This window comes from Enoplosus armatus, chromosome 19 (genome assembly GCF_043641665.1).
Source record: "Enoplosus armatus isolate fEnoArm2 chromosome 19, fEnoArm2.hap1, whole genome shotgun sequence".
NCBI lineage: Eukaryota > Metazoa > Chordata > Actinopteri > Centrarchiformes > Enoplosidae > Enoplosus > Enoplosus armatus.
In genome coordinates, this window is record NC_092198.1 from 11,376,412 (window position 1) to 11,400,723 (window position 24,312).

Below are 24,312 nucleotides of genomic sequence, written 5' to 3' on the forward strand. Positions count from 1 at the left end.
AATTTAACTGCATTATAACTTCACATATACTGTCGATGAAACAGTAATCCATGTGAGTGAAACTGAAGTAGGAATGTGTCAAACAGTAACCTACAGAAAGCCTCCCTATTTGAGTACCTGTAGCTTTACATGCTATTTACTGTATGTTGCCACAAGGTTAATAAAATAAGGACAATGTTTCAATTGACTATGGTGATTTTAACTAAAATACAAATCAAGATGAGCTTTTTAAGAATCTAAAAGAAAGGACACTGTCAAAGACTAAAATGAGAGCTTAAGGCAGCGATTTCTCCAGGAAGAAGCTACAATCTTGCAGAATCGGAGACCTTGTGTGGTCCGCTCGGCTCGGCTTGGCTCGGCTCAGCTTGTAATCTTTTGTCGTCCCGGTCGCTGACAGTGGAGTGAAGGGGGGGGGGTTACAGGTCATCATCCCCGATTCCCTCGAAAGCATAGTTGCCATGGAAATCATTGCCGCTGATATCATTTGCTGAGTTGGAGGCGCTCATCCCTCGGAGGGACACCGAGCTCAGCTTGGTCTAAATGGAATAATCAATAGTAGACTTAACACTGGACTGACATAGATTTATTAGAATATGTTTAAGGCTCAGAGAATACATTATCTGTCATTCAGCTGCATGGCGCATTGCTATCTTTTAGAGGCACTATACTTCACTATAGAATGAGAGTATATATGGTATATTATACTCACTGAGAGCTTGACGATTTGTTCACGGTTGGGGTCAGGGGAGTCCTGCAGCCAAAACAACATGCAGAGTCAAATTATCCTGAAATCTACAGAAAGACCAAATCCAATTCAAAGTCAGGGCATACTATGCAATTTCTCACCAGTAGAGGGGGAGATTTCACAGCTTGCTGACTGTCTGGCCGGTGGATGGAGCCGTTGTGTCGTTTCCTCAGCATCTAGAAGGCGACAGAGGACGGCAGAAGAAAGTGACGAACACAATGTTGTGATTTCAGCACAGCAATCCAATGACCTATTATCTCCACAATCAATACAATAAAAACAGTCAGAGAAAACCAATGCATGTTCAAAAAGATGCTGTGAGATGCTACAATGTGTGTGTTTATAATGTAAAATGTTGGGAAAGCTGAGTTAAACATCCTCTGCATATCTGAGTATTACATGTAAACACATTCAAAAGGATGTGGTCCTTTTGTTGATTTATAAAGGATGTTATAGCAGTTATGAAGTATTTGATTTTTCTTAACACAAACCTTTTTTATGCTGCCGCCTGACTTCTTCACCATTAATTCGTCCACCATAGACTGAAGGCAGATACTCATCATGATAGCCTGAAATCACAGACAAAAGTCAGTCAAAGCTGGAATATTGAACAGTATTAAGAGCAGTTTTACTTCAACAACATCTTTCTTAGACATTCTGAAAATACATACTGGAGTAGTTTGAGTGCTCTGACTGTAATAATGCACTTAGGTGAATGCTCGTAACCCCTACATTGACCAGTCAGCGACTCCTTACCTGTTGACTGGTGATGGTGACCCACTGGAGGCGGTCCTTGCTCATCAGATACTCGAAGGCCAGCTCTAGTTTGACCTCACATTTGGACGAGCTGCAGGGATTGGTGGTGCCATTGGCTATCGGGACTTGCTGCAGAGTGGGACAGAAAGGTGGAGAGTTATGATGTGGCGTTTGGTATCATCATCATTATCTTCTAAATGTACAATAACACCAGAACTGCCGGAAATGTAGACTTTATCCTCCTTCAGCATTCAAGTTAAATGTGTCTTCTTATGTATGAAAAAGACAGATTTCCACATTTCTTAACCAACTTGCATTCTTAAGTAGAAGATAAGCTTGCAATTCTACTCCATGGCTGGAGGGTCATGTAAGTAGCTAAATCACATTTCCTATCCTGTATCTCGTCTTGTTAAGCTGCCATTGTTGAGCTGCTGCATCACCAACGACAGGCAGCCAAATCTTAAGAAGACACATGCTAAAAGATTAACACGGGTGCAAAGAAAGAAAGAAATATGCACAAATACAGAATCTCAAAAGCCTTCAAGAATATGTGAATCTCAGAGACACTTCACAGCTCCCTGGAGACGAGCCCTCATTCCTCAGTTATGGAGGCCGTGCTCTTTACTGAGATTATTTCCTCCGGGCCTCAAACTAGCTGTACCTCCCATGCTAACCACACACACACACACACTAAGATAACATACAGACCAAATACAGACAAAAACAAAAAGGTCTGACACATACATACACACACACTGACTGTTTATACGAGTTCTTCCGGATGCAATGTGAGATTTGACTGTGAGGGGGGTTGCGGCGCTGCACCAAATGAGATGTTTTGAATAGCTCGTTGGAAAGGAAAGGGCTCATTAAAATGACTTTGACCTCCGAGAATGAGCTCAGGAATTAACCACCCTGCTGGACAGCACGGGGGCTCAGTCTGTAATCACACGAGCCAAGATGCATTTTAATTTTAGTGTTTTGTGTTGCCATGTGTCCACATCTCTGTGCAAATTAACTTTTGGAGAATCATAAAAGCTTCTGTGATACACATAATAACTGTGCTGCTCGAACACTAATGCAATGCAAAAAAGCAAACTGTTTTCCACATCTCCATTTAAATGAGGTCTTGCGTCTGTGAAGGCTCATCTTTCAAATGCTAGCTGAAATGATGTGGGTAGAGCTGCATGTAATGCTTTTCTCAGCTATTCACAGAAGCGAAAATACATTGTTGAGCTGTCTCTTTTCAAGACGACTGATTGGGTGGAAGCGGAAGAAAATGCAAATTCAAGGCAGATCAACTGTGTGGTGCATGATGGTTTGAACTGATGCTGTTTCTGTGTGACAATTTTTATTCTTTAGATGAGGAATTCTTTCTAGATTTCTTATCAGCTACTGTTTCAAATTAACAAAAATAAAGCTGCAACAAGGGAGTTAAATTTAGTCTGTCAATTTTAAAAGGGGTACTCCAGTGATTTAGTATTGCAATTCCATGAAGTTAGTCTGTCAACTTTATGGAAGTGCAATACTGACTGAAAGTCAGTGTGTACTTCCCATAATGCAACTGGATCTGAATCTTCATTAGACCCCCTAAAGGCACACCTCTTTCAAATCCCACACCACCAGTTTGTAACGCTGACTTTCTGTTTCAAGCCCAACCTGAAATAACTACAGGCATCGTCAGGGTTAGAGCGCCTCCAGAACCACAGAAGACATTAGAGAGACAGTTTTCCCAGGATGAGTAGTATTCCCCATGATGAGTACACTGATTTTAAAGTCTAAAATTGATGGAATGTCCCTTTAAAAGTAATTTTTTTAAATGTTTTTGTTATTGCACATTATATTGTTTTTCTGTTCATTTTACATCTAATCAGTTTGGCAGGAACACTGTCTGGTTTTGCCTCCTGTGTGTTTTTTTTTTTTACACAAATACCCAGCTGACTGTGACTGATTGAGTCTTCTGCCTCCAACATTTCCTGGAAAATAACAAAGAAGGATTTTTTTTTCCCAGTACAACACACTGCATTGACGAATTACTGTGAATCTAACCTACGTTGAGCCGGCCCGATCAATCAATCAGTGTCATCTGCTGAGCTGAGTCTGACAGATCCTGACAGCATCTCATGTTTACTGATCAATTCACAGTTACTAGGTGACAGTCTAAACAGCCTCACGTGTTAAACACATGGCCTTTGTTGTGTGAAACAGCACCTTTGCTCTTTCTTTCCTTTCCCTGAAACTCTCCGAGGTTCTATTTTATAAAGCCGATTAATTTCTTACAATGTTAGTGGAGCTGTCAGCTCCGTACAGATTTATAGACAGTAGACTTTGTAGGCGCTTCCTCGTACTGCATGCCATCAGATTCCCCTCTCACCAATAGACAATTATCAGTTCAAAGACAGAATGCTGCTCTGTGTGCGAGGCTGGTGGATCGATGCAGCACTATCCTTGTGTGGGCTGCGTTTTGGGTAATTGGACAGATGAAGATGGATAGCGTGGAGGTCAGCACTTTCAGCGAGCGGTAGGAGTAAAAACTATTGCTTGGCAAGACTAAAGACATTTGTGGTGCAGTGGTGAGAGGAGGTTTGTAAACAGGCGTCTCTGGAAGCACAGGAGAAGGAGTCCTTGTTGGTTTGACGATCTGCCAGCTCATAGTCCCCTAATAACATGGAGGCATTCCAATATGATTATTTCAGAGCTGCGGAGGTACAGGCATGAAGGTGCTTGAAGGTGAATTCACTCATCCACACACACACACACACACACACACACACACAATTCCACTTACAGAAGACGTGACTCGCCAACACCTCATGCGCGTGACCTTGAAGCTTCCCTCCTTCTTCTGTTCGTTGGGCAGCTTGACGTGGAAGTTGAGCTCATTGTTGCCGGCACTGACGATGACTTGGCAGCCCTTCTCAGGGAAGTCGGTGATACAAGGGTCAAATTTGATATAGCCATAATATTTGAGAGTCTGACCTAGATGGATAAACTGGGGGAAAGAAGCACAACAAAACAATTTTTAGACAACTAACTTTACTGATAAATTCCGTCTTTGTCTAATCCCCGGAGAAAAGAAGTTTGAATTCTCTACTGGATTGATGTAATTAAAAATTCATATCATGGGAAAAACTAGGCTAATTGCATCCCAGAATGCACTAGAGGCAGTATTCTCCACGGTCTACAGAGTTATCCTTGGACAGAGACATTTCAGAGTATCAGCTGGATTCAAGCGAGACGCTGTAGAGGCAGAATCATCCAGAAGAGATGCCCTCACTTACTTCTTTCTTGGAGCCTTTCTCCTGCAGTGATTTGAGCTGCCTGTGCTGGTCTTTGTTGACGAGTATCCAGCCTCGCTCGATGTCAGACACTGTCTGGTGAAGCAAAAACAAGAAGTGAAGTTCATTCCTTCTGCACAGATGAACAAAACAAAGGTTTTTTTGTGGTTCACTTGGTACAGGAGGGAGAAATCACACTCTAAGTCTGTCATGTAAACAGTGCAGGTCAGCAAACGATTACACAGAAACGCTCACTAATGCACATGCTTGCATTGTTTATTTTTCCTTTTTAGACCTCCTCTCGGCTACACAGAGGCAATGCTCAGCACTTCCAGATTTTGATCAAACTTGCAGCCCCAAAAAGGCTCAATACAACAGATCACAGTTGTCGCTACTAATAGGATCACAGAGGAACACAAAGAGCTACGGGAGTCAAGGTGGTGCAAAGTCAAAACAAGCGATCAGATAATGAAGGGGCCCAGGGGACGGACAAAAGTGTTTGGAAGCCCAGGGATGAAGCAGTGCTTGATTTAGTGTTCAATTAAATGCAACCGATACAAGATGTAAACAAACACGATCATGTCTAATTTGAATCTTCTGTTTGGTTCCACATCTCAAGGGGAATTTCATTTAAGGTATTTTCTAAGACCACTGTTGCAGCTGAAAATAAACGGCAGTGTCTGGCTTACTTAAGTAACAAAACCTCTTACCTGGGCGTATAGCAAATTGAGGCCAACTCTGTTGTCCATGACATCACCATCATACGCCATGTCCCAGTAGCTGCAGAAAGACAAGGCACAGTCAAGATAAATTAGGATTAACTAAGTGGCTCTGTTACAATTGCCAATTTGTTTGAATCACTTGAAGAGACTCAGAAATACAATCATATTTGGTTATTTGCCACAAAGTTTATCATCTCCTATGACTCAGTCAGCATACCATGCAATACTTCATAACATCGCTGAAAACAATGAATCTCAAAAAAACCCACTTTTCATGAATTAATAGAAAAGGATCTGTTTTCACCATGAAACACATCATGCATGTTTTAGATGATTGTTTTTAAATGGTTCGTTTAGTTGAAGAAGTATAACTCATAAAGGAACACTTAATCCTTTAGTTTATCTGAAAATATCGAAATAATTCAAATTAGGAGTTACATGGTTTTCTTTGGGGTCCCAAACTTTCTGAAACTGTACAACAATGTACAATCAACTTTGATACCATTATGTTAAATATACATGTGAATTGACCCTTTGTCAAATCTGTGAAATGAGCATGACTTGTGGATTCAATTCCTCAACTCAATGTCAATGACACAGCAGTGTGAGTGTTCATCTCAAGGATTATTTCCTGTGGAGGGCAGTTGGCCTGCTGAAGGGAATGTGAGTGAGACTGCGGTGGTATTAGAGGTTATTGCTGGTTTTTCTGTGCATAGAGACGAGTAGGTGCCGGAGGGCAGCCGGAGGAGCAGAGCGTGACGTTAAACAAATGCATGAATTCAGTCTACGGAGAGGGATCAGATCTGGGATCACATATGAAAAGGGCCCATCTGATTAAAAAAGTAAATAAAGACTAGAAAAGATCACGGCTGGCAAAATGATTAGTCTTACTTGAGAAAAAAATGATTTGGGACACATTTTTCACTTGGTGTGTGATTTAAAATACTTCACTTCCAAGTGTATTTATATCTTAGCCACTGGACGTGAAATGTCTTTATTCAACTGACACAGGTTTCATGCCTTAGTTTATTAGTTAGCAGACCACTGAATTTTTTATTCACTTTGGCAAAAACTCTCATTGCATTCAAGTCTCGCAACACTTAAATACAGGCGCGACATTTAACATGTTGTAATTGCACGACACAAGGGGTGTTAGTGGAGGGAGAAGTCGTTTCAGGCAGATGTGAAGCATGCCGCCTGGCCACATCAGCAATTCAAAGCAGGTAACAAGGGAGAAGAAGATTAAGAGGCAGTGAAAGGAGGAGGGAAGGAAGTGTGTTAAGAGTGCTTTTATTTCGCTGCTTTAGTTTCAATTAGAAGTGCACTAAAAGCCCCTGCTGAGACATATGGTCTTTGTTTTGAATTCTCTTAATGCATGTAAAAATGTCAATTAGCCACACTTTTGCATTATAGATATATAAGTGCACATTGCTGCTGACCTACAAAATCCTTCAATGCTATTCATATTCCTGTTTTAAATTCATGAAAGCTTTGGAGAAAAGGTTGACATAATGTAGATTTAATGTTTTCGCTGGACAGAGACACAATTTCCTCCATTTTTAGGAGCTTTTGGGTTCGTTTTGACCTGATCCTTCCCCTGGATCTCATACACTGGGGGTCTGTTTTTCCTCCACCTCCATTTGTTAGTTCTACATTCATTCTTCCCTCGCCGCTCTACACTCCACAGAGAAACTAGGTCAGGAGGACTAAGACTTTCCTTGAGGCAGAAAGAAAGTAAACATCCTGTGTACCTCAGTCAGCGGGAGGCAGGGTGACGAAAGAGCCGAAACAGACACATGAGGAAGTAGAAAAATGTTATGTTGAGGCAGGGAGCAGTCACTAACTTCAGGCTCAATGGGGAAGCAACATCAGTATTTTCCATGCATAGAATTTGTTTGGGTGGCCTACCCAGGAAGATATTTTTGTGTTTTTGGTGACATTTAGCTCTTGGTGACAGATGCTCACTTCCCTGCACAACAATATTGTTGAAATACACCTTGTGAGCTCTGCTGTTGGAGGGGCAGAAAGTTTTATACTGAAGTTTTAAGAAAGAGTTTGGCTTTGTGTAACTGGGGAGGCTTGTGTAAAAAACAAACAAACAAGGGTTTTATTTTCTAACAGTCCCCATGTTTTGGTGGAGCCACCCACCTTCATGCCCTCCAGTGCCAACCACCTTCACAACAGCCTTTTTGAATTTTCTCATGTTCATATTTTGTTGGGAGATTATAGCAGAGACCTGGTGTTTCGATTTTATGGGATTTTTTAAGGCTATTAATTTCTCTTGTCAAGCTAGCTTTATGTCTTATCTGAAAATAAATGTAAGCTGTTAATCATCATCATCATATCAACGATCACTGAAGTTTAAATATAATGAGTTCTCCCTGATACATAATTCTGGTCGTAGCTGAAGATGCTATCACTAAGCAGCAGGAGGCATGAAGTTGTAGGCTATTGTCAGCTCATAGGCAGTAATTGAAAATTACAATATAAGTAATTTTAGGTTGTGAGGAGATTAATAATGTAATTTGATCAGTTCTGTTTATTGTCCAGCTCTTTGGTGCTGCAACATCAGATTCATGTCCGCATCTAATCCCTGACTTTTCTGTCGTGACAGTCAAACAGTCTGGTCATTATAACTATTGCCCTTGGCAAAATAAATTGAAAACAAATGACTCAGGTCTCTTTTCCAAATTAACTGCCACTTTGTAGAAGATGGTGAAGTCAGATAAGCTGCCCGTGGTTAGGCTAACCGCTGCTCTGACACATTAAGAGCAAGTGCTTCACCGCGGATAAGGAATGAAAGGAGCAACACCCAGAATGCAGAGTGGCTTCCTGGTCGACTGAATTAAATTAGACCAGTACATGTAGTTTTCGTACTGCTTAGAGGGTTAGATAAATAACACAGGAATACTCTGGACAATGAATCACAGCTATAATTACATGTGGAGAGGAGAGCGAAGGACACGATGAAATTCAAAGTCATGATGTGAGCAGGTGGTGGGTACCTTTTCCGTAGGAGTATGTGAAATTCAGAGCTCCGCAAGCTGGTAATGGATACATAAGGCAGCTCAAACTCCTGCAGCTTCCGCACAACTGAGAGAGAGACACAGAAAAACAGAGAGAGAGAGAGTAAGGAGCAAGTGCAGCTATAGTTAAGTCCCAAGGACATTTGGATGATGATGGTAACAACAAACAATGAGGGATGGGAGAACTCCATCTGGACATGTCCCAGCAGGGTAAAACTGTTTGTGTGTGTGTGTGTGTGTGTGTGTGTGTGTGTGTGTGTGAGTATTCAAATGTGAAAAAAAGATAACTGGCTCGGATGTGTGTGTTTGTCCCTAATCTGCAGCTGTTTCATTGCGGCCCATTCCCTAAGGAGAGTGACGGAGATCTCAGGTGCTCGCTGATGCTGCCTGTGCTGCCTGTGCTGGGTTTTCAGGCATCAATAAATGTGCACAACGCTACAAATCTGATGACTGAACAGTGTTTTAGTTTGCCATTAGGTTTGTAAAAGTGTGTTTACTCCTTCATGGGCAGAGATGCTGTGTGCAGGAAGAAGAAACATATGCTGGTTACTTTGATGTTGGAAATCTCTGCAGGAATTAAAAAAACAGATACAAACTAAATACTTAAAATGTTTTGAAACATTCTTAGATGAACTAAACAGTCAGTGGGGAAAAAAAAAAATTAACATAAAATGCGGATAAGAAGACCAGCGCTGCTATTTCAAACCACATACTGGTTCTTCTTGACATGTCTTTGCATATTTTACAGCATATATTGATTTACACACAGACTTCTGGGAAACTCGCAGCATGTCAGGGAGGAGTTGAATTCTTCTCGCTATCCTGTTATGTCAATACTCCCACCAGTTTTGTTTGATCCGAGGCCTGCTGTGCCGGATTTATTCTAGTAGTTGAGTCATATTTAACACGCGGCCCTTTCCCTTTCATACCGCTCAAGATTTTTCAGATTTAAACTGTGCCAACAATATACAACATGCCTGCGATATTTACAGACTCCTCCAAGTTCACCTGGCACCATTTTCAGCCTGGAATGGATTTGGCGTGAGGAGAGGGGGAGCATTTGGCAGGTGGAGGACGAGAGAAGAGAACCTTTGGGACTGAGGGGGGATTTGACCCGACAGGGCTGTGATAAAATGGAAAAAAGCGGTTGGGAAAACTGAAACAAGTTGATGTGGAACAGCTCTATGTCTGTGCCACTGCAGTATTTCCTTGTGACAACAAATGCGGATGCAAATATTCTACTTTGATTTGCATTCACGCCGTTACTTACTTATAAGTAAACAGTACAAACAAATATGTCAGCGCCTTCTGCGTGCTGGTGTTCTGAGTTCGGGGGTTTACATGATAAAGTAATGCGGCACAGAAAATAATGTAAGAAAATGATTTTAACCTTGAAATGACAATTACAAATGCACCAACTACACTTACATGAATGTGTTTTCAAAGAAACATGAAACAACTAACAGAGCTCGAAAGACGGCAAATAATCTGTGCCTATAGTGCTGGTTAGAAAAACTGCAAAGCTCCTTAGAAAGTCAGGAAAATGAAAAACAAGCTCAAAATAATAGCAAACAAACTGCACTGCCAAAAACAAAGTGCTTCAGACTGAGAGGTATATAATGGGCATTTACATACATTTAAAGGGTTAATAAATACAGCTAAATGACATGCACCGAAATAGGACTCAGTTTTGAGACCATGTGTGTGGTGATGTGACATTTATATTACATGCCGATACATACCTGTGTATATATGGACTCACTGTACAGTTATTTTCAACACTCATCTATGCAATTCCAATGAAGCACCTTGTCATATGAACAAAGGACAAAACTATGTATTTTGTGTAGACATCTTCCAATTTGCATGTTTAAACCTCAAATTAATTTGGATAGTCTGCTGAAATGACTCCTTGCAGTCTCTCTGGAAAAATGACTCACTCATCAGAAGTTGGCCTGTGAATGCAATGCCTTTCTGCAGCCGTCACATTTGTGTCAGCGTCAGATTTTAGATTTTGGACCTCAACAAATACATTCTCAACCTGAAAACACTGCACACAGCCTGCTGTGCAGGCTCACAGCACTCTAAAACACTGCACAACTGTTTTAAACCAACCAGCCGACGAACACACAGAGCCTGGCTCTCACTGAGCTTCTGAGCACCTAATAAATGAATTATGCATTCCAGCCAGAGACACAGTAGGAACTCTGATACAAGATACAACTCTCATGGGGTGATGCAGTTCTTCTTTTTTAATTAAACTACAGTATATCTGAACAAACAGTGAGACAGATTAACTGAGCTGCTGAACTGTTGCCAGAGCCAACTCTTTATGCTTCGTTGCGGGGAATTTAAAGTAAAAGAAAACTAAAATCAGAAGCATGACATTATGGTACATAATACCATACCCTTTGGTCACCCAGAAAGTTATTCTTCAGCGCAACATAAAGGTTACAGTTTTTAATTCCAACTCCTATTTCCTTTTGTTTCTCTGTCTGTAAGAATAATTTGTCCTCTGTGTTCTGTGTGATTTGTGTGTCTTCTGAGAAAGGTCCTTTGGCTGACCTGATAAATAGTTTAAATTTACACTATTTTATCAGGGCGCAAAGTGTACTTCACAGTCAGTTTGCCTCGATAAACCAGACTGGTTATCTGATGGTTTCCAGCTGTAGTGTGCCAAAAACAACGGAAGAGGCTTATTTTCAGACACATTCCAGGGTGACTCTAAAAAATCAGCAGTGATGAATTATTGATTTCTTTTCCTGATACATTACTTTTCTCTCTCTCTGCCAGTTTTATTACCCATTAATTACTCATAAAATTGGGACATTACTTTCTATTAGAAATGACAGGGATATATTAGATGTTTTCTTTCTAAGTATTTCTCTGATTCTTGAGGAAATTGATGTCGAGACTCACATGTTAAACCTCCATCCACACCCTCACGCACGAGGAAGAGACTGAAGTAACCAACAAGGTCATCGGGAAGGTCGAGCTTTGTCGCAACTGCCTGCAGAAAGACGAGAAAGAGAGAGAGAGAGAGATTCATTTTCATGATCAAATTCAATTAATTCATCCCTTCATCTGACTTTTATTTTTCAGTGAGTTATGAGAAACGAAGATACAAGTGCTTGAAGACTGATAACAGATATAAGACGGATAAAAAATAGCTCAGTATGAAGTGCAAAAATGGAAAAAGAAGATTGGAATATCAAGTAGATCAAAAACAATCATATTTTACCATCTTTATTACACGACCAACTCTAAAGTCAGATTTGAAATGGAGGAAGTTATATTCTCACACCGACCAATGGCTTTCTCTGTGATAATAATCAATGTTTGCTGTTCAGTACTATTTCTTCTTTGACCTGCTTTTTATTCCTGTAATTTAACTGCAAACAAACACAAAAAATGCTACAAATGTGAGTGCAAAAGTTGTCGAGCAAAGAAACACACACAGCAAGAAACTCTGTTGTGATTGAGATATACTCTGCTCCGAGCAGCTGGGGTGAACAGAGGTTAACTGTGGTTAAACTTTCATAGGAGACCTTCATGAGCGCTCTAACAAGCTTGATTTACAGCCAGGAGCGACAAAGGACATCATGATGAAACATCAGCATGTTTACTGTGATGAGTTATTTTAGAGAGTGTGTGTGTGGTTATGGTCAATATAGAGCAGAGGTGAGATGGATGGTCACAGTCACTACTTGACCATCAAATAAAACAAAAAACAAATGTTGAAAATGGTCAAGGTATCTTTCTGTATTTGTGTTGTTATCTCATATCGTCTGGGTACTTTGACTGATTGAAGCAGCCCCAACTTCCTAAAGTCCTTTCATCTTTGCTTTGGTGGAGAGGGTCTACATAAATAAATGTGATTTAATTTGATTTACGATACTCTATGTAGTTTCTGTAAAACATTAGAGCTTACAGAAGAGTCTACAGCAATATCACTCGTCTGAAGGAAGTCCCAGGTCTGTCAGCACTGTTATGAACAGCAGAGACCAAACACCTCTAGTTAATCATAAACAAACACCATGAAGGTTGATAACAAACCATAAAAGACCTCAAATGATGCTAACCTCATCAAGACTTCTGGCCACTTGCAGAGTTAATCGGCTCTAAATCATATAAATTCCATCTATGAACATAATTATGTCCTACTAAAAGGATTATTTACTATATGTATCTAATCTCAACATCTTTTATACTAAGTGACTGGATTGAAACATTCAGCCATGTTGCACTTTTGGGCAGCACCCTGAACAAACTTTAATTTGTACTTTTTATTTTCAAATTGAATTACACATCTCGAGGTAGGAATACTGGCTGAAAACGGTGTGTTTATGCACTCTTCAACAGAGCACACTCCGGCACTTACATCAAGGACGTCCTCCGTCTGATCTGAGGTCAGAATGTTGACCGTAACCTTCTGACCGTTGGAGAGGCAGATGTCTAGAGTGACTTCTTCTGTGGGAATCTGCTGCGTCTCCTGTGGGAACGACACAAAACATAACAGGCATTCCTTCAGCTTCATGGGTGTTTTCATTCCTATCGGCAAACAACAGAATCACACTGAGTCGGTGAGTGGGCTAGTCAGAGAAGAGAGTAAGCTTCCAGTGGAGCTAAAAACAAAACGTACAAGCTAACCATTCCATAGCTACACTTTTCATAAAGCGCTTTATGACCCAATCATGCTAGGGCTAATGAATTCTCTTGCACTTTTTTATATTTATATTATATTTACTGATTACAAGTGCAGTTCATTCATTCACCAAGTGTAAAACAAGACATGTGGCCGCGGAAGATCAGTTTTATTTTAGCAACACAATAATATAATGTGTAAAGACAAAGACAAATCGAGGCTCCTTGATAAGGATTATTTAGTCTGACTGTGTATTGGCACAGACAGATTAGGCAGACTAAAACTAAATCACAAGCACTATGTCAAACACAAAAGGGCAGTATGGAAACTCCTAATGTGAAATGTAATGTTTAGCCATCTGTAATTTTATATTCACTAACTTGTAGTGTAGTCCCTGATGCTAATTTATCAATCGATTGTTTCCATTATTTATTATTCTGTAGATTATTTTCTTAATTAATTCATAATCTAGTGTCTTCTTTTGTCCAACCAACAGTCCAAAACCCAGAAGATATTTAGCATCATATTTTGCAATTATATCAGAATAAGGAAACCAGCAAATATTCACATTTGAGAAGTAAGGAGTAGAACATTTTGAAATCTATTCTTTAAAAAAAGGAGTCAAAATGATTAATCAGTTATCAAAATTGTTGCAGATGAATCAACTAATTCAATAATTGTTGCAGCTCTAGTAGTCCCATACAGTTATTTCGCTACTCTCAGCTCACACAGACTGAAGGAAGCTGTATTCATTAGCACTGCTGTGTTTGTGTTTCTGTTCATTCCTTAACTGAACAAGGCAGACGATGGAACAAAAAAAAAACAAAAATCAATGAATAGCAAGTGAGGGAAATAAACGGAACTGCCCAAACTTATGAATATTTAAAAACTAAAAGCTTCTGAGCTGATAATGAGAAGTATGAAATCTTAAACGAGGTGACCGCCAGCTCCTCCTGTCCCCAGGCAGTCTCTCCCCTCTCTGCTAAATCATCCTTTACCTTCCCTGCTGCCTTTAGCAGGGGGTCTCCAAGTACATCGCTAACACTAAAGGTGTAGATGAAATGACAACGGCGGGTGGTAACTCATCTCCTATTCTGCACCTGCTGTCCACGCAGTACATAAGGCGCAGGGGGGAGGGGGAGACGAACACAGACTCTAATGAGAGAGGAAGACGAAGCAGAATGGGCGTGACGTGGCTGCAGACAGATGAATCTGTCCATGAAGGTTATTGGATTTGCAGCCCTCTTGGCAACGCAGGTCACAGCTTGAATGACGACGATTCAACCTCGCTACCTCGTCTGAACAGGTCATTGACACGCCATCCGTTTCAAGCAGCCTTCTCTGTTAGGCAGCAACATGCCATGAGTTCTTACAGCATCGTGCACTTCAGCTAATATTTGCTTGCATTTTTAGTACTGCAGAAAGAGCTTTTTGGAAAATGTGATGGGATGAATCATTAGGTGGCTCACTTTTTTTTTTTTAATATAATGATTCAAAGGATCAAGCTCCCACACAGGATGCAACTATGTGGTTATATTTGGCAAAAGGTTGCTTTCCCCTTGGTTTCATGTCTTACATAATCATTTCGCACGTTACTGCGTGCAAGCCAAACCCAATATGACACGTCTAACCAACTCCTTTACAAGTACAGAAGACACAACCTGAGATAAGAGCACATGCTGCCGCAAACTGTGACAAACAGTGAGAACACAGCTACCTCACTCAACCACATCACCAAAAGTAATTACCAGCCGGGCAGAAATGACTGCATCAGCCTTTTGGTTCAAGGAGCACGCCCTGCCGCCTCACAGGCCTGTTGACTATGTTGACGCAACAGGAAACAGCCTAATGCAGGTACAGCAGAACAAAAACACTACCAACCTGCTGGGCTTTCCTTAAGAAGCTGTTGAATATCTCACTGGCTCCAAGCAAGGGATCCTGGCGCACTGTGAAAGTCAAGAAGACATATGTTTGGTTTTGAATTGTTAACTCAGCAATTAGTCAAGGGCCTTTTACCGGATGTTATGCAAACATAAACCTCCTAAGACGATCCATTTCCCAATTCTTCTTAATTTCCCCTCTTATCACGGAGTTTTATTTTATTCTTGTGAAATGGGTTTGACCTGTCAAGTCATTTGTCAAGGCAATTTAGCTTAACATGCAAAAAATGGCACGTTATGAAGGCAGGCCAGTAAAAACAATGCATTAACTTGTTATCTGGAAACGGTTCAATTAACTGTCAATTATTACAAAGCAGTTTCATCACAATGTAGGCCCCAGATTTGGTAAAAACCAAAGAAAATTGTCTTGGCTCATGTCTTTGGTTTTCTATTGAGGCAGTTTTCAGTTGCAGAGCAGTGCATTTAATCATCTGCATGATAACCCTGTATCACTACAGTATGACTAAGCATGTGAGTGTGTGTGTGTGTGTGTGTGTGTGTGTGTGTGTGTGTAGTGTGTAGGCTGTACACTATTGTCCTTTAACAAATGACTCTAACCCTTTGACAAAATGTCAAACTTCTGAGCCATCTGCGTCAGAGCAGATTGTGTTTGTGGCAGTTCATTTTCCATAACTATGTAAAAAGCCATGATGTAACCAAGTGAACTTGTAGCCAAGAACACCCTGAGAACGTATGCTCCCAGACTATGAGCAAATACACACTCAAACAACGCTTCCTTGTTCTGCTGTAACTGCCAGTGCTTGAGAGGATTAAAACAAACCCTCTGCATTGCTGCCAGTTCCACGTATTCATGTGTATATGCAGAAAGTTCACCCTTGACCTGTTTACAAAATTTGAGCAGCGTGTTGAAAATCTAGATATAAAACTCCAAGTGGGCTCTTGAACATGATTTAAGACTTGTAAAAGAAAGCTTTCAAAACTGTCATGAGGCATGTTTACTAAAAAAATAACTAGCGTGTCTCTCCTGGTGTAAACACCACAGAAAAGCTAAGTTTGTATCCCTAGAGGTGGCACATCATCACTAGAGGATCCAAACTCATAAAACCTTTAAAAACCCTTCCAGGTCTGAAATCCTGACTAGGGATTTTTTTTTCATCAGGTGTGTCAGCATGACTCTGTCTAGTGAAGCTTTGGCTCAGTGTCCCAGCTCACTCTGTGCTCAGATCATCAGTTCTTCAGTGAAACACTTTTATGCTTTTATGTGGCATGAAGAGACCAGTGTATGGCTGGACTCCCCGCAGACACAGAGCCAACTCATTCTTGTGATTGTTGTGGAAAAGCAAACATTTCAAGGAAATTGTGCTGCAAATTTGCACGGTTTCAAAAACAAAGTCTTAGTCTGTTCTTGGTTTTTTTTTTCTTTCACCACATAGAAAACAACCCCCCCCCCCCTTACTTAAAAGGGGGAAATAAATAGTATGGGGTATGTGTACTGCAATTCAGAGATGAATTTTAAAAACTGCCAAAAACAACCACACTGTAGCTGGATTTTAAATTTGGACAGAAACAAAGTGAAATGCAATACAAGCCATCTGTAAAAAGTCCATTCAGCATGAATAACTCACCAGCCTGCATGTATTTCTCCAGCTGTTCTCGTCTCTGTTCGACCTCAGCAGGAGTCAGTGTGAAGATCTTCTTTGGAGGGAATGCAGGCACCACATTGCTGCCATATTCTTTCTTTATCTGTCAAAACACAAGTTGTGAAGGTGAGGCTGAAGGTTAGCAGGCTATACAGTCTGTATTTCTCTTCTTTTGACAAGTAAGGGAATTTGAGAAGATCTTTTATTCAAATTTAGAACATCTGTGAAACCAGATATAAAAGTTCATATGCCTAAAGCAATTAACAGCACAGAGTAGCAGCTAAATTAAAGAGTTGTAGATTCTAATTCATTTTTCTAATAGGTACATTCATGCTGTTCGAGATGAATCACAGGTTTATTTTAAGCCTTGTTTCAACGACTAGCTTGTGGAGTTTCCGTGCATAACACACACACACACAGACACACACACACACACAGACACACACACACACACAGACACACACACTGACACACAGAGAGACACACAGAGAGACACACAGAGAGACACACAGAGAGACACACAGAGAGACACATCTGGAACCCTGAATGTCTAGTCATTCCAAGTTTACTTTGTCTTCCAGGTTCTTGACTCATTTCTTCCAATTTTCTATCATCTGAGGGCTGGTAGCTTTGAACCGTGGAAGTCTTAAACTAAGCCCTCACAGATCTAAGAATCACATCAAATCTGCTTTAATTTTAACCTGTCTGTTGCCACAGGCAAACAACGTACATCACACTCATCATTTGGAATTCACAGACATGTTTATAAAACACTCAGGTCCTGCACATATGGCATGATGAAGGTTAGCCACAGTGGGTACTAGAGGAAGAGAGGTGATTTTCACCTCAACACACTGCCCTTTGGTATTTTCAGTACAACAGAGCCAGCACCGGTTACACATACAAATCAGCTCACGTAGCCACTGACACTAAGCACAGGTTACAGATGCATCAGAGTCCCCAAAATCTGACATACATCTGAGCTCATACAGCTTCTTTTTAGCAAAACTCGCCCTGTTTTCACCGTTGGCTTTAAACAAGCTCTGGATCTAGCAGAAGTTTGACCTTGTTAAGAGAAGTCCTTATAGCAGAGAAAACAAGAGAAACAATTAACATTCAAATTTTCTCAGCAATAACTGGGTAGCGTGTGTGCCCTGCAATCACCCTGAGTGTTTTGGGGTCATGCATACGCCACAGGAAGCCCTGTGGGGTTGGTTCTTAAAGATTCAAGTGTGACTTCCCCACACCCTGTTGCCAGGCAACAGCAACTGTCAGACTGGATAACACAGACTTGAAGATGGAGATAGCAAAGTTTGGCCCCTTGCTTGCTTATTTATTAATGTGTGAAAACAGCAGACTGGGCACATCCATAAGACTGTGTTATATGCAGTGGCATTCACTTTATAGCACAAAGAGCTCACAGGTAGTCAGCTAAAAAAATCCATCTCTTACAGACAATGTATCTACCTCTGCAACAACATTTGTTTCTAAAAAGTGTACATTAAGCACTTCCACAAGTAAGTTCATTTTCAACCACAGTACTACAGAACAACAAGTAGGTGTTGAATGCACTAATTGCCTAATAACAGCTCTAACAAATAGCTGGGGCTCTGTGTAAAGCTTCACCGAGGTAGTGACCAAAAAAAATGCTTAAGACCAGGCAACTCAACACTTTCCAACAACATTTCTTTTTCAGATTAAGTTCCTTTTCCCAGCAGGTGAAGTGAAAGAAAGGCCAAGAACATTCCTTCCATGTCGCCCACCCCCTCCAACCTCCTCCACAATACTGCCTATTTACATGCAATAGTTTGAACTCTGCGAGGAATAACAGCACAAGGCTTCAAGCCACCGCGGTCGAGATTCAAAGTGACGGGAGGCTGGCCAAATCGACCGTACGGCACAAAGACGGGCGAAAGGTCACAGTGGGTGGATGTGGTGGCATTTAAACAGCTTTCAGTGCGCCACACATGCAGACCTGTCACTTTCTGGTCCAAAGCATACTGACAGCAAATGGGTATAACGTGACGGCTGAGGACTTACCTGTTCGTGGAGGCCAAGAAGTTGACTGTAGCGTACCCGACAATGCAGCACACCATTGACGTGGATGTTGTAGGCCTGTGGGACACAAAGAGTGGAGACAGATATAAATGTGAAGCGAAAGACTGTAAAAGGTCTGACATAGCGCAGCTTGTATCGCTCTGTCTGAAAAGCTTGAAGGTAGACATGAAAATGTCTAAATAAAACAAATATATGTAGATAGATTTAGAAGGAAATATAGATACATATATTAGAACATTTCTTCGAATACAAGGTTAGTTAAATAAAATGCTTTCCAATGCTGACCCAGGTTATACATTCAGTGCAGAAATAAAACCACAATAGGTGAAAAACAGTGATTCAATAACAGTTAACATCCTGTACCTTGAACATAAATTTCCCTACTGATTTCACTACTTATCTTGCCTCACTCTTTGTTTTCATTAGGAGGACCAAACAAATGAAGTGTGAAAATTAGATTAAATCAAACCCCTCTGATTTCCAAAGGGGAAAACAGAACCTGCTGCACATTTTCCGATCAAAAACAGCTTCTCCTTGTATTACGTAGAAGCTAACAAATACAGAAAGTAGGGATCACATGGGGAATCTTTAATTCTTTCTCGGAGACACCCGTTGTTTGTTTTGACAGACAGAACAGGAGATATCACTGGATACTCCTCCGCAAAAACCACCATTTCGGCATGAGCAAGCCAAATATCTGCTTGTCATCATGCTTAGAGCCAAGAACATAGATCTATTGTTCACGTCAGATGCCTCATTAAGTGTTGGCGATGATACTAAACCACGACGTGATACTTCAGATGTGCCCTCGGGTAAAGAACAAAATCTTTTAAGTTTGCCCAAGCACAGGCTCACTTACAGAACAGCACCATTGAACTGTAGAGGAATGTAATGTTTTTCACAAGGTACCACAAAAGTCTGTTTAACTACCGGTCAAGACTGCCACTGTAAACACTAAAATTTTTTAAATATGGCTCAAAAAAGACAACGTTTTCTGCCACAGAATCTATTGTCGATAACTCACGGTCACATGATTGATCACCTTTCCTAAATTGGAGATTCTAAGACATTTTATGAAAATACAAACTAAAGTGGCCTGGACTAGTTGTATCAGCTCTGAAGAAACTGACTCGTGATTATGATTACGATATTTTTGTTACTGACAATAATTCTTGCTCCTCCATTTGCTAAGAAATCACCAGGCTGTGTGCAGCTCTGGCCGGGGATGAGAGGAAGTGTGCTCTGTATGCTTGTTGAAGAGATTTCCCATTTGGGTTAAATGGGTCTTTAATCTCCTTCCTCTTCTGCCTCACTGAATATTTATAGAGATATATAGTGAAAGAGTGATGGGTCATCTGTCAAAACAAATAAAAGTTTTGAAGACTCCTGACCACTGTCGCATGTAGTTGTGCATGCCATTGCTGACCTACACTACTAACCAATAGGAAAACAAAGTAAGTAGTACAAACCAAAACTTCTAGAGGGAAAGAGGAAGGCTAAAGAATCCTGGAGGAAGGCCAACGAATGAACAGAAAGATGTGTATGTAGGCAGTATCCAGGCAGGAAGGAAGAATGAGTATGCAGAATGTCTTGGCTCTGTTTGATAACACAAAAAAATAACCCTCAATTTTTTGTGAATTGCAAGCAGTTCAGCTGAGGCACAGCTCAACGGGGCGAATTCCCTTGAATATAACCACGATGATCTATTGCTGTTATAGCTCTGCACACTAACTACAAACCAAAAATATATTTAAATACTGTACATTTGATCTCAGACGGATCTTCGTCAGGTCAAAAAGATGTTGACTTGATAATGAAGATGCATAGAAACATTGTTTACTTAAATAAATGTATAGTTTGGATCAGTGTGCAGGCGTTGCTCTTCTCATCACTGCCTATTTCCAATACCACTGCACCTACATGTGATGTGTGTATTTCTGCTCCTTCCTTTCACATAATTTGACGTGTGTGTAGGATGAAATCAATTTCAGCCAGAGGAATTCTAAGATAGGAGTTTATTTGGAGGCATTTTTAGAGTCATATCCGTGTCTCTAAATTTATACACATTGCTCACTGTCAGATATGACTTCCATGGTTTGGAAAACTATTAACAGAAACAGATGAACTTGATCATATCTAAGTCCTAACCTGTTCCTCATCCAAAGTAAATGAGTCACCATAACTTACAGTAGCACCAAAGTCTATCTCTCTTCTACACACCCACAAACCCACAAAAACATACTGTAAATACCATGTGAACCTGAGGGGAAGATACAAGTCTACTACACAAGAGGAAGTGTGAGCACTCAAAAATAAAGATTGGTCTGTGCTTGCACAGGAATCGCACCATATTCAAAAAACTGCAGCCCTTGTTATTCTAAAAAGCCCTGTGCAAACTCGGCAGATTCTGTGGCCTACTGGTTCCAAGGTACACAACTCATCTCTCAGCATTATAGTCAAGCAAAGTCCCTTCCTGTAGGCTGGTTACAGGAAGGTCGCAATGACTGGTCACAGGACTGCCAGCTCAGAGGTGAAAACCTGTCGCTTTAAACTTCCCACTGCAGTACAGGCTAAAAATGTGCTCAGCCAGGTGGAAACAAGCCAGAGATGGCACCTGAAATGCTCAATTTAGTGACGTATTGACTTTCAACAGTGAGTAGGTGTTGCAGAACAGTTGCAGCTTGTTACCTAAACTATATTGGATCAAAATCAAATTCCTGCACACATATAATACTACTTCTGCAGAAAAGGTTTATATCCAAAGCTAATTTTGTACTTGAGGTAGCAGGGACACTGAACATATGTTTAAATATTAATGAGCTTATTCCAAGAATCTTTTTTTCTTCTTTGGAGCACATGGAGTCAAGATGGAGAATAGACATTCGCAGGTGTGTGACACTGAGAGCAGCCAGTGTGATGTCACATGGAAATCAGATGTTGCAGATGTTATTTCAAAGCATCTGGCGAATATGAGAGTAGCTGAGCTCTTCTGACACAAAAACTTTTTTTAATGAAAACTATAGACCTAATATTCTAAAAGGATCCCAGATTACGTGTTGTTGTAGGGTTTATTCATATCATATCCGCAATTGACAGGAAGCTTGAACCCAAGCTGTTCCCTAGCAACGTAATGACTTGTGTTCATGGCTAGGTCTGGTTTATAGGCATGTGTGTCACACATTCACACCAGTGCTCTTGTCTTCAAGTCATCAAGCAACACAGGAAAAGCAGAAAAATATCTTGTGTTGGCAGTAAATCTTTTAAACAACACTGCCTCTGCCACACATTAGCACAATGTATCCCAACTGTGTATCTGTGTTCGTCCTTTATGAGAAAAACAGTGTGAAGCAGCCACAAAAGCTTCAAATTGCTTATGTCTATGATGCTTCACTACAGCTGTCCTTGACCAACCTCCATGAATTATCCTCGCCGAGCACTACAGAGCACGTCTGCCAATGTGTCAAGGCAACGCAAGGCGCAGCACCTTTCAAACACTTTGGCATTCAAAGTGCTTTAGAAAAGGCATAAAACGACTATGAGAAACACACAGAAAATAAACACACAGTTTGGCTATGAGAGTGTGCTGCACAACAACTAAACAAGATGATGGAGCCACAAATTATGGCTGATCCTGATGTGCTGTCAAGACCACTATATTTCCAGACTATATTTAACTGTTAGGGATTTGACAATAAAGGCTGTATTTGTTTCTCTAAATAGCGAGGAGGATTGTGATATCATGGTGGCAAACCTCAAATCTCAGAAAGAACTTAAGTGCTGACTCAGACCTTTAAAACAAAAGGGACTCTGTTGTGCCTGAGGTGAGGAACCAGAGATCGGGCCACACTCAGGCCTCTTCAGGTGGCTTTGACAGTAAATGACAACGTGACAACTGGTGCCAACTTAAGACACTCCATGACAATGCAGCATTTAGCAGCCACAGAACAACATCTACCAGATAAAGCTCAATGCCCAAACATAATGTTGAATCATGATAAAGGGCTCGTCTAGGCAAGATGCATTGGAGGTCAAAAACACTTTTACTTAACTTCCTCACGTTTTAATTCTCTAAATCCAGTGTATTCACCTATCAAGATTGTATCCCTATGAAACAGTACTTGCATACGTGGTACAAATGACTGTATAGTAGATTCTTTTATAACATTAGGCAGTTGTTTGCCCTATGAGGATACATCAGATCATGTACAGACAGTAAACACAGAAACTCGTGGTGCATTGACATTAGGCCGACCTGTGGCCAGCTGAAGCCAGCGTTTAACACAAGCTAAGTGAAAGCGGGTAAAACAAAAAACACAAATCTTCATGCTCACCACATAGGTTGATCCATTTTCCCCCGAACGAACCTCCGTTTCAGGTATGGAAAAATGCATTTTAGCTCGAAACACCGCCTGCTGCCCGACGACACCACCACCACAGGAGCTTACGATGGAGAAGAAGACACCACAGTTTCCCCACAAAGTCCACTGCAGTGACTGTCGGCGGTGACTACAGAGGAGGAGGGGGCTCTCACACGGTTCATCCACTGGTTTGTAAGTCCGGGGAAAGCGGTGCCAGGCTGGAGGAGACTGCTGACGACTTTATTATCTGGCCAACAACTCGTGTACCAACCAGCATCCGCATAAAACTTCTCCCACGTCAGTGTCAAACTTTTCTCACTGCCGTTCCCGCAGCAGCCATGTTGCAAGTGTTAAGTAATTACACCTCCACTCTTGGCGTTAAAATGTCCCTTTCACCCACTTTTAAGTAATTTGTGATAACTTAAAACCACCTACTGTGAGATTTGAGTATCAGCGTGTACAGGTGACTCTATTCATTAGCGTAACCAGATGAAGTTTCCGGATAAAAGGTGCAGTTGGTTCCCTGCAAACAACACAGCGTCGCAGAGCCGTTGGCAAACCTTTCGAAATATGAGGGGAGACAGTTGCACTTGTTTTGGGTTTGCTTGTTTTTCCTGTCTCCTACATTTGCTGAAGAATGATCTATACGGCGACGGAGGAAACTCATAGATAAAATGTGGTAGAAATGGCAGAGAAAGCAGATGTACCAGGGCCGTCAAGCCATTCTGCGTTCAGTGTGTCTAGTGGCCCATCAAGAGGCATTGCAACAATCCTTCTGGGCCGAACCATCTCATTTTCAGCCGGGGGTGCTCCACTCTTTCCTGGTAAAGAAAATAAGAGAACACAAATATTATTTCCGTCACATGTTTTACAATTAAAGACATACAATGTACTGTGGTTTTATAAATGTGCTACAAACATGTTTTCGTCTATATTCCGAATCTCCGAAAAATCGTCTAACTTGAAGTCCCCACTTTCTTTGGTGCAACCAAAAGTGACAGTGAAAGCGCAGTCAGAATTCATTACAGTCAGAAAAGAAAAAATGCGTCTAGATTTTGTCAACAATTCTAGAAATGTAATGAAATAGTACTGTTGATGTTACCACCTACTTTGATGGGTGGGCTTTATTGCACAAAATATATATTTAAATTAGGGAAGAAAAGTTCAAATGGTTTTAAGATTT

At 40.9% G+C, this 24,312-nt stretch overlaps 1 protein-coding gene across 3 annotated transcripts; it reads right to left on the reverse strand.

The window, feature by feature from the left end:
- Nucleotides 1-269: 269 nt before the first annotated feature.
- snx17 (sorting nexin 17) lies at nucleotides 270-23,260 on the reverse strand. 3 transcript variants are annotated; one of them, XM_070925981.1, is made up of 15 exons: nucleotides 23,103-23,260; nucleotides 18,790-18,828; nucleotides 16,699-16,816; nucleotides 15,054-15,118; nucleotides 12,909-13,019; nucleotides 11,447-11,537; nucleotides 8,507-8,594; nucleotides 5,490-5,559; nucleotides 4,783-4,875; nucleotides 4,290-4,493; nucleotides 1,502-1,630; nucleotides 1,237-1,314; nucleotides 847-921; nucleotides 710-751; nucleotides 270-536 (listed from the first exon to the last, which is right to left on the reverse strand). In XM_070925981.1, the coding sequence occupies exons 1-15, from the start codon at nucleotides 23,160-23,162 to the stop codon at nucleotides 417-419; spliced, it is 1,383 nt and encodes a 460-aa protein (XP_070782082.1). In that variant the 5' UTR covers nucleotides 23,163-23,260; the 3' UTR covers nucleotides 270-416. The 3 variants fall into 3 exon arrangements, with proteins under 3 accessions (XP_070782082.1, XP_070782085.1, XP_070782084.1); XM_070925984.1 differs by having other exon boundaries at nucleotides 18,754-18,828; nucleotides 23,103-23,199; XM_070925983.1 differs by lacking the exon at nucleotides 18,790-18,828.
- Between the last annotated feature and the right edge of the window lie 1,052 nt (nucleotides 23,261-24,312).

What these genes read in the sequence shown, in the direction of transcription:
- snx17 (XM_070925984.1), bottom strand. Translation starts at nt 23,162, where the DNA reads ATGCATTTTTCCATACCTGAAACGGAGGTTCGTTCGGGGGAAAATGGA. An exon ending in AGACGGAGGACGTCCTTGAT is followed by an intron (nt 11,538 to 12,908) that starts GTAAGTGCCGGA and finishes GTCTTTCTGCAG; the next exon opens with GCAGTTGCGACAAAGCTCGA. An exon ending in CAGGCGGCAGCATAAAAAAG is followed by an intron (nt 922 to 1,236) that starts GTTTGTGTTAAG and finishes GTCGCCTTCTAG; the next exon opens with ATGCTGAGGAAACGACACAA.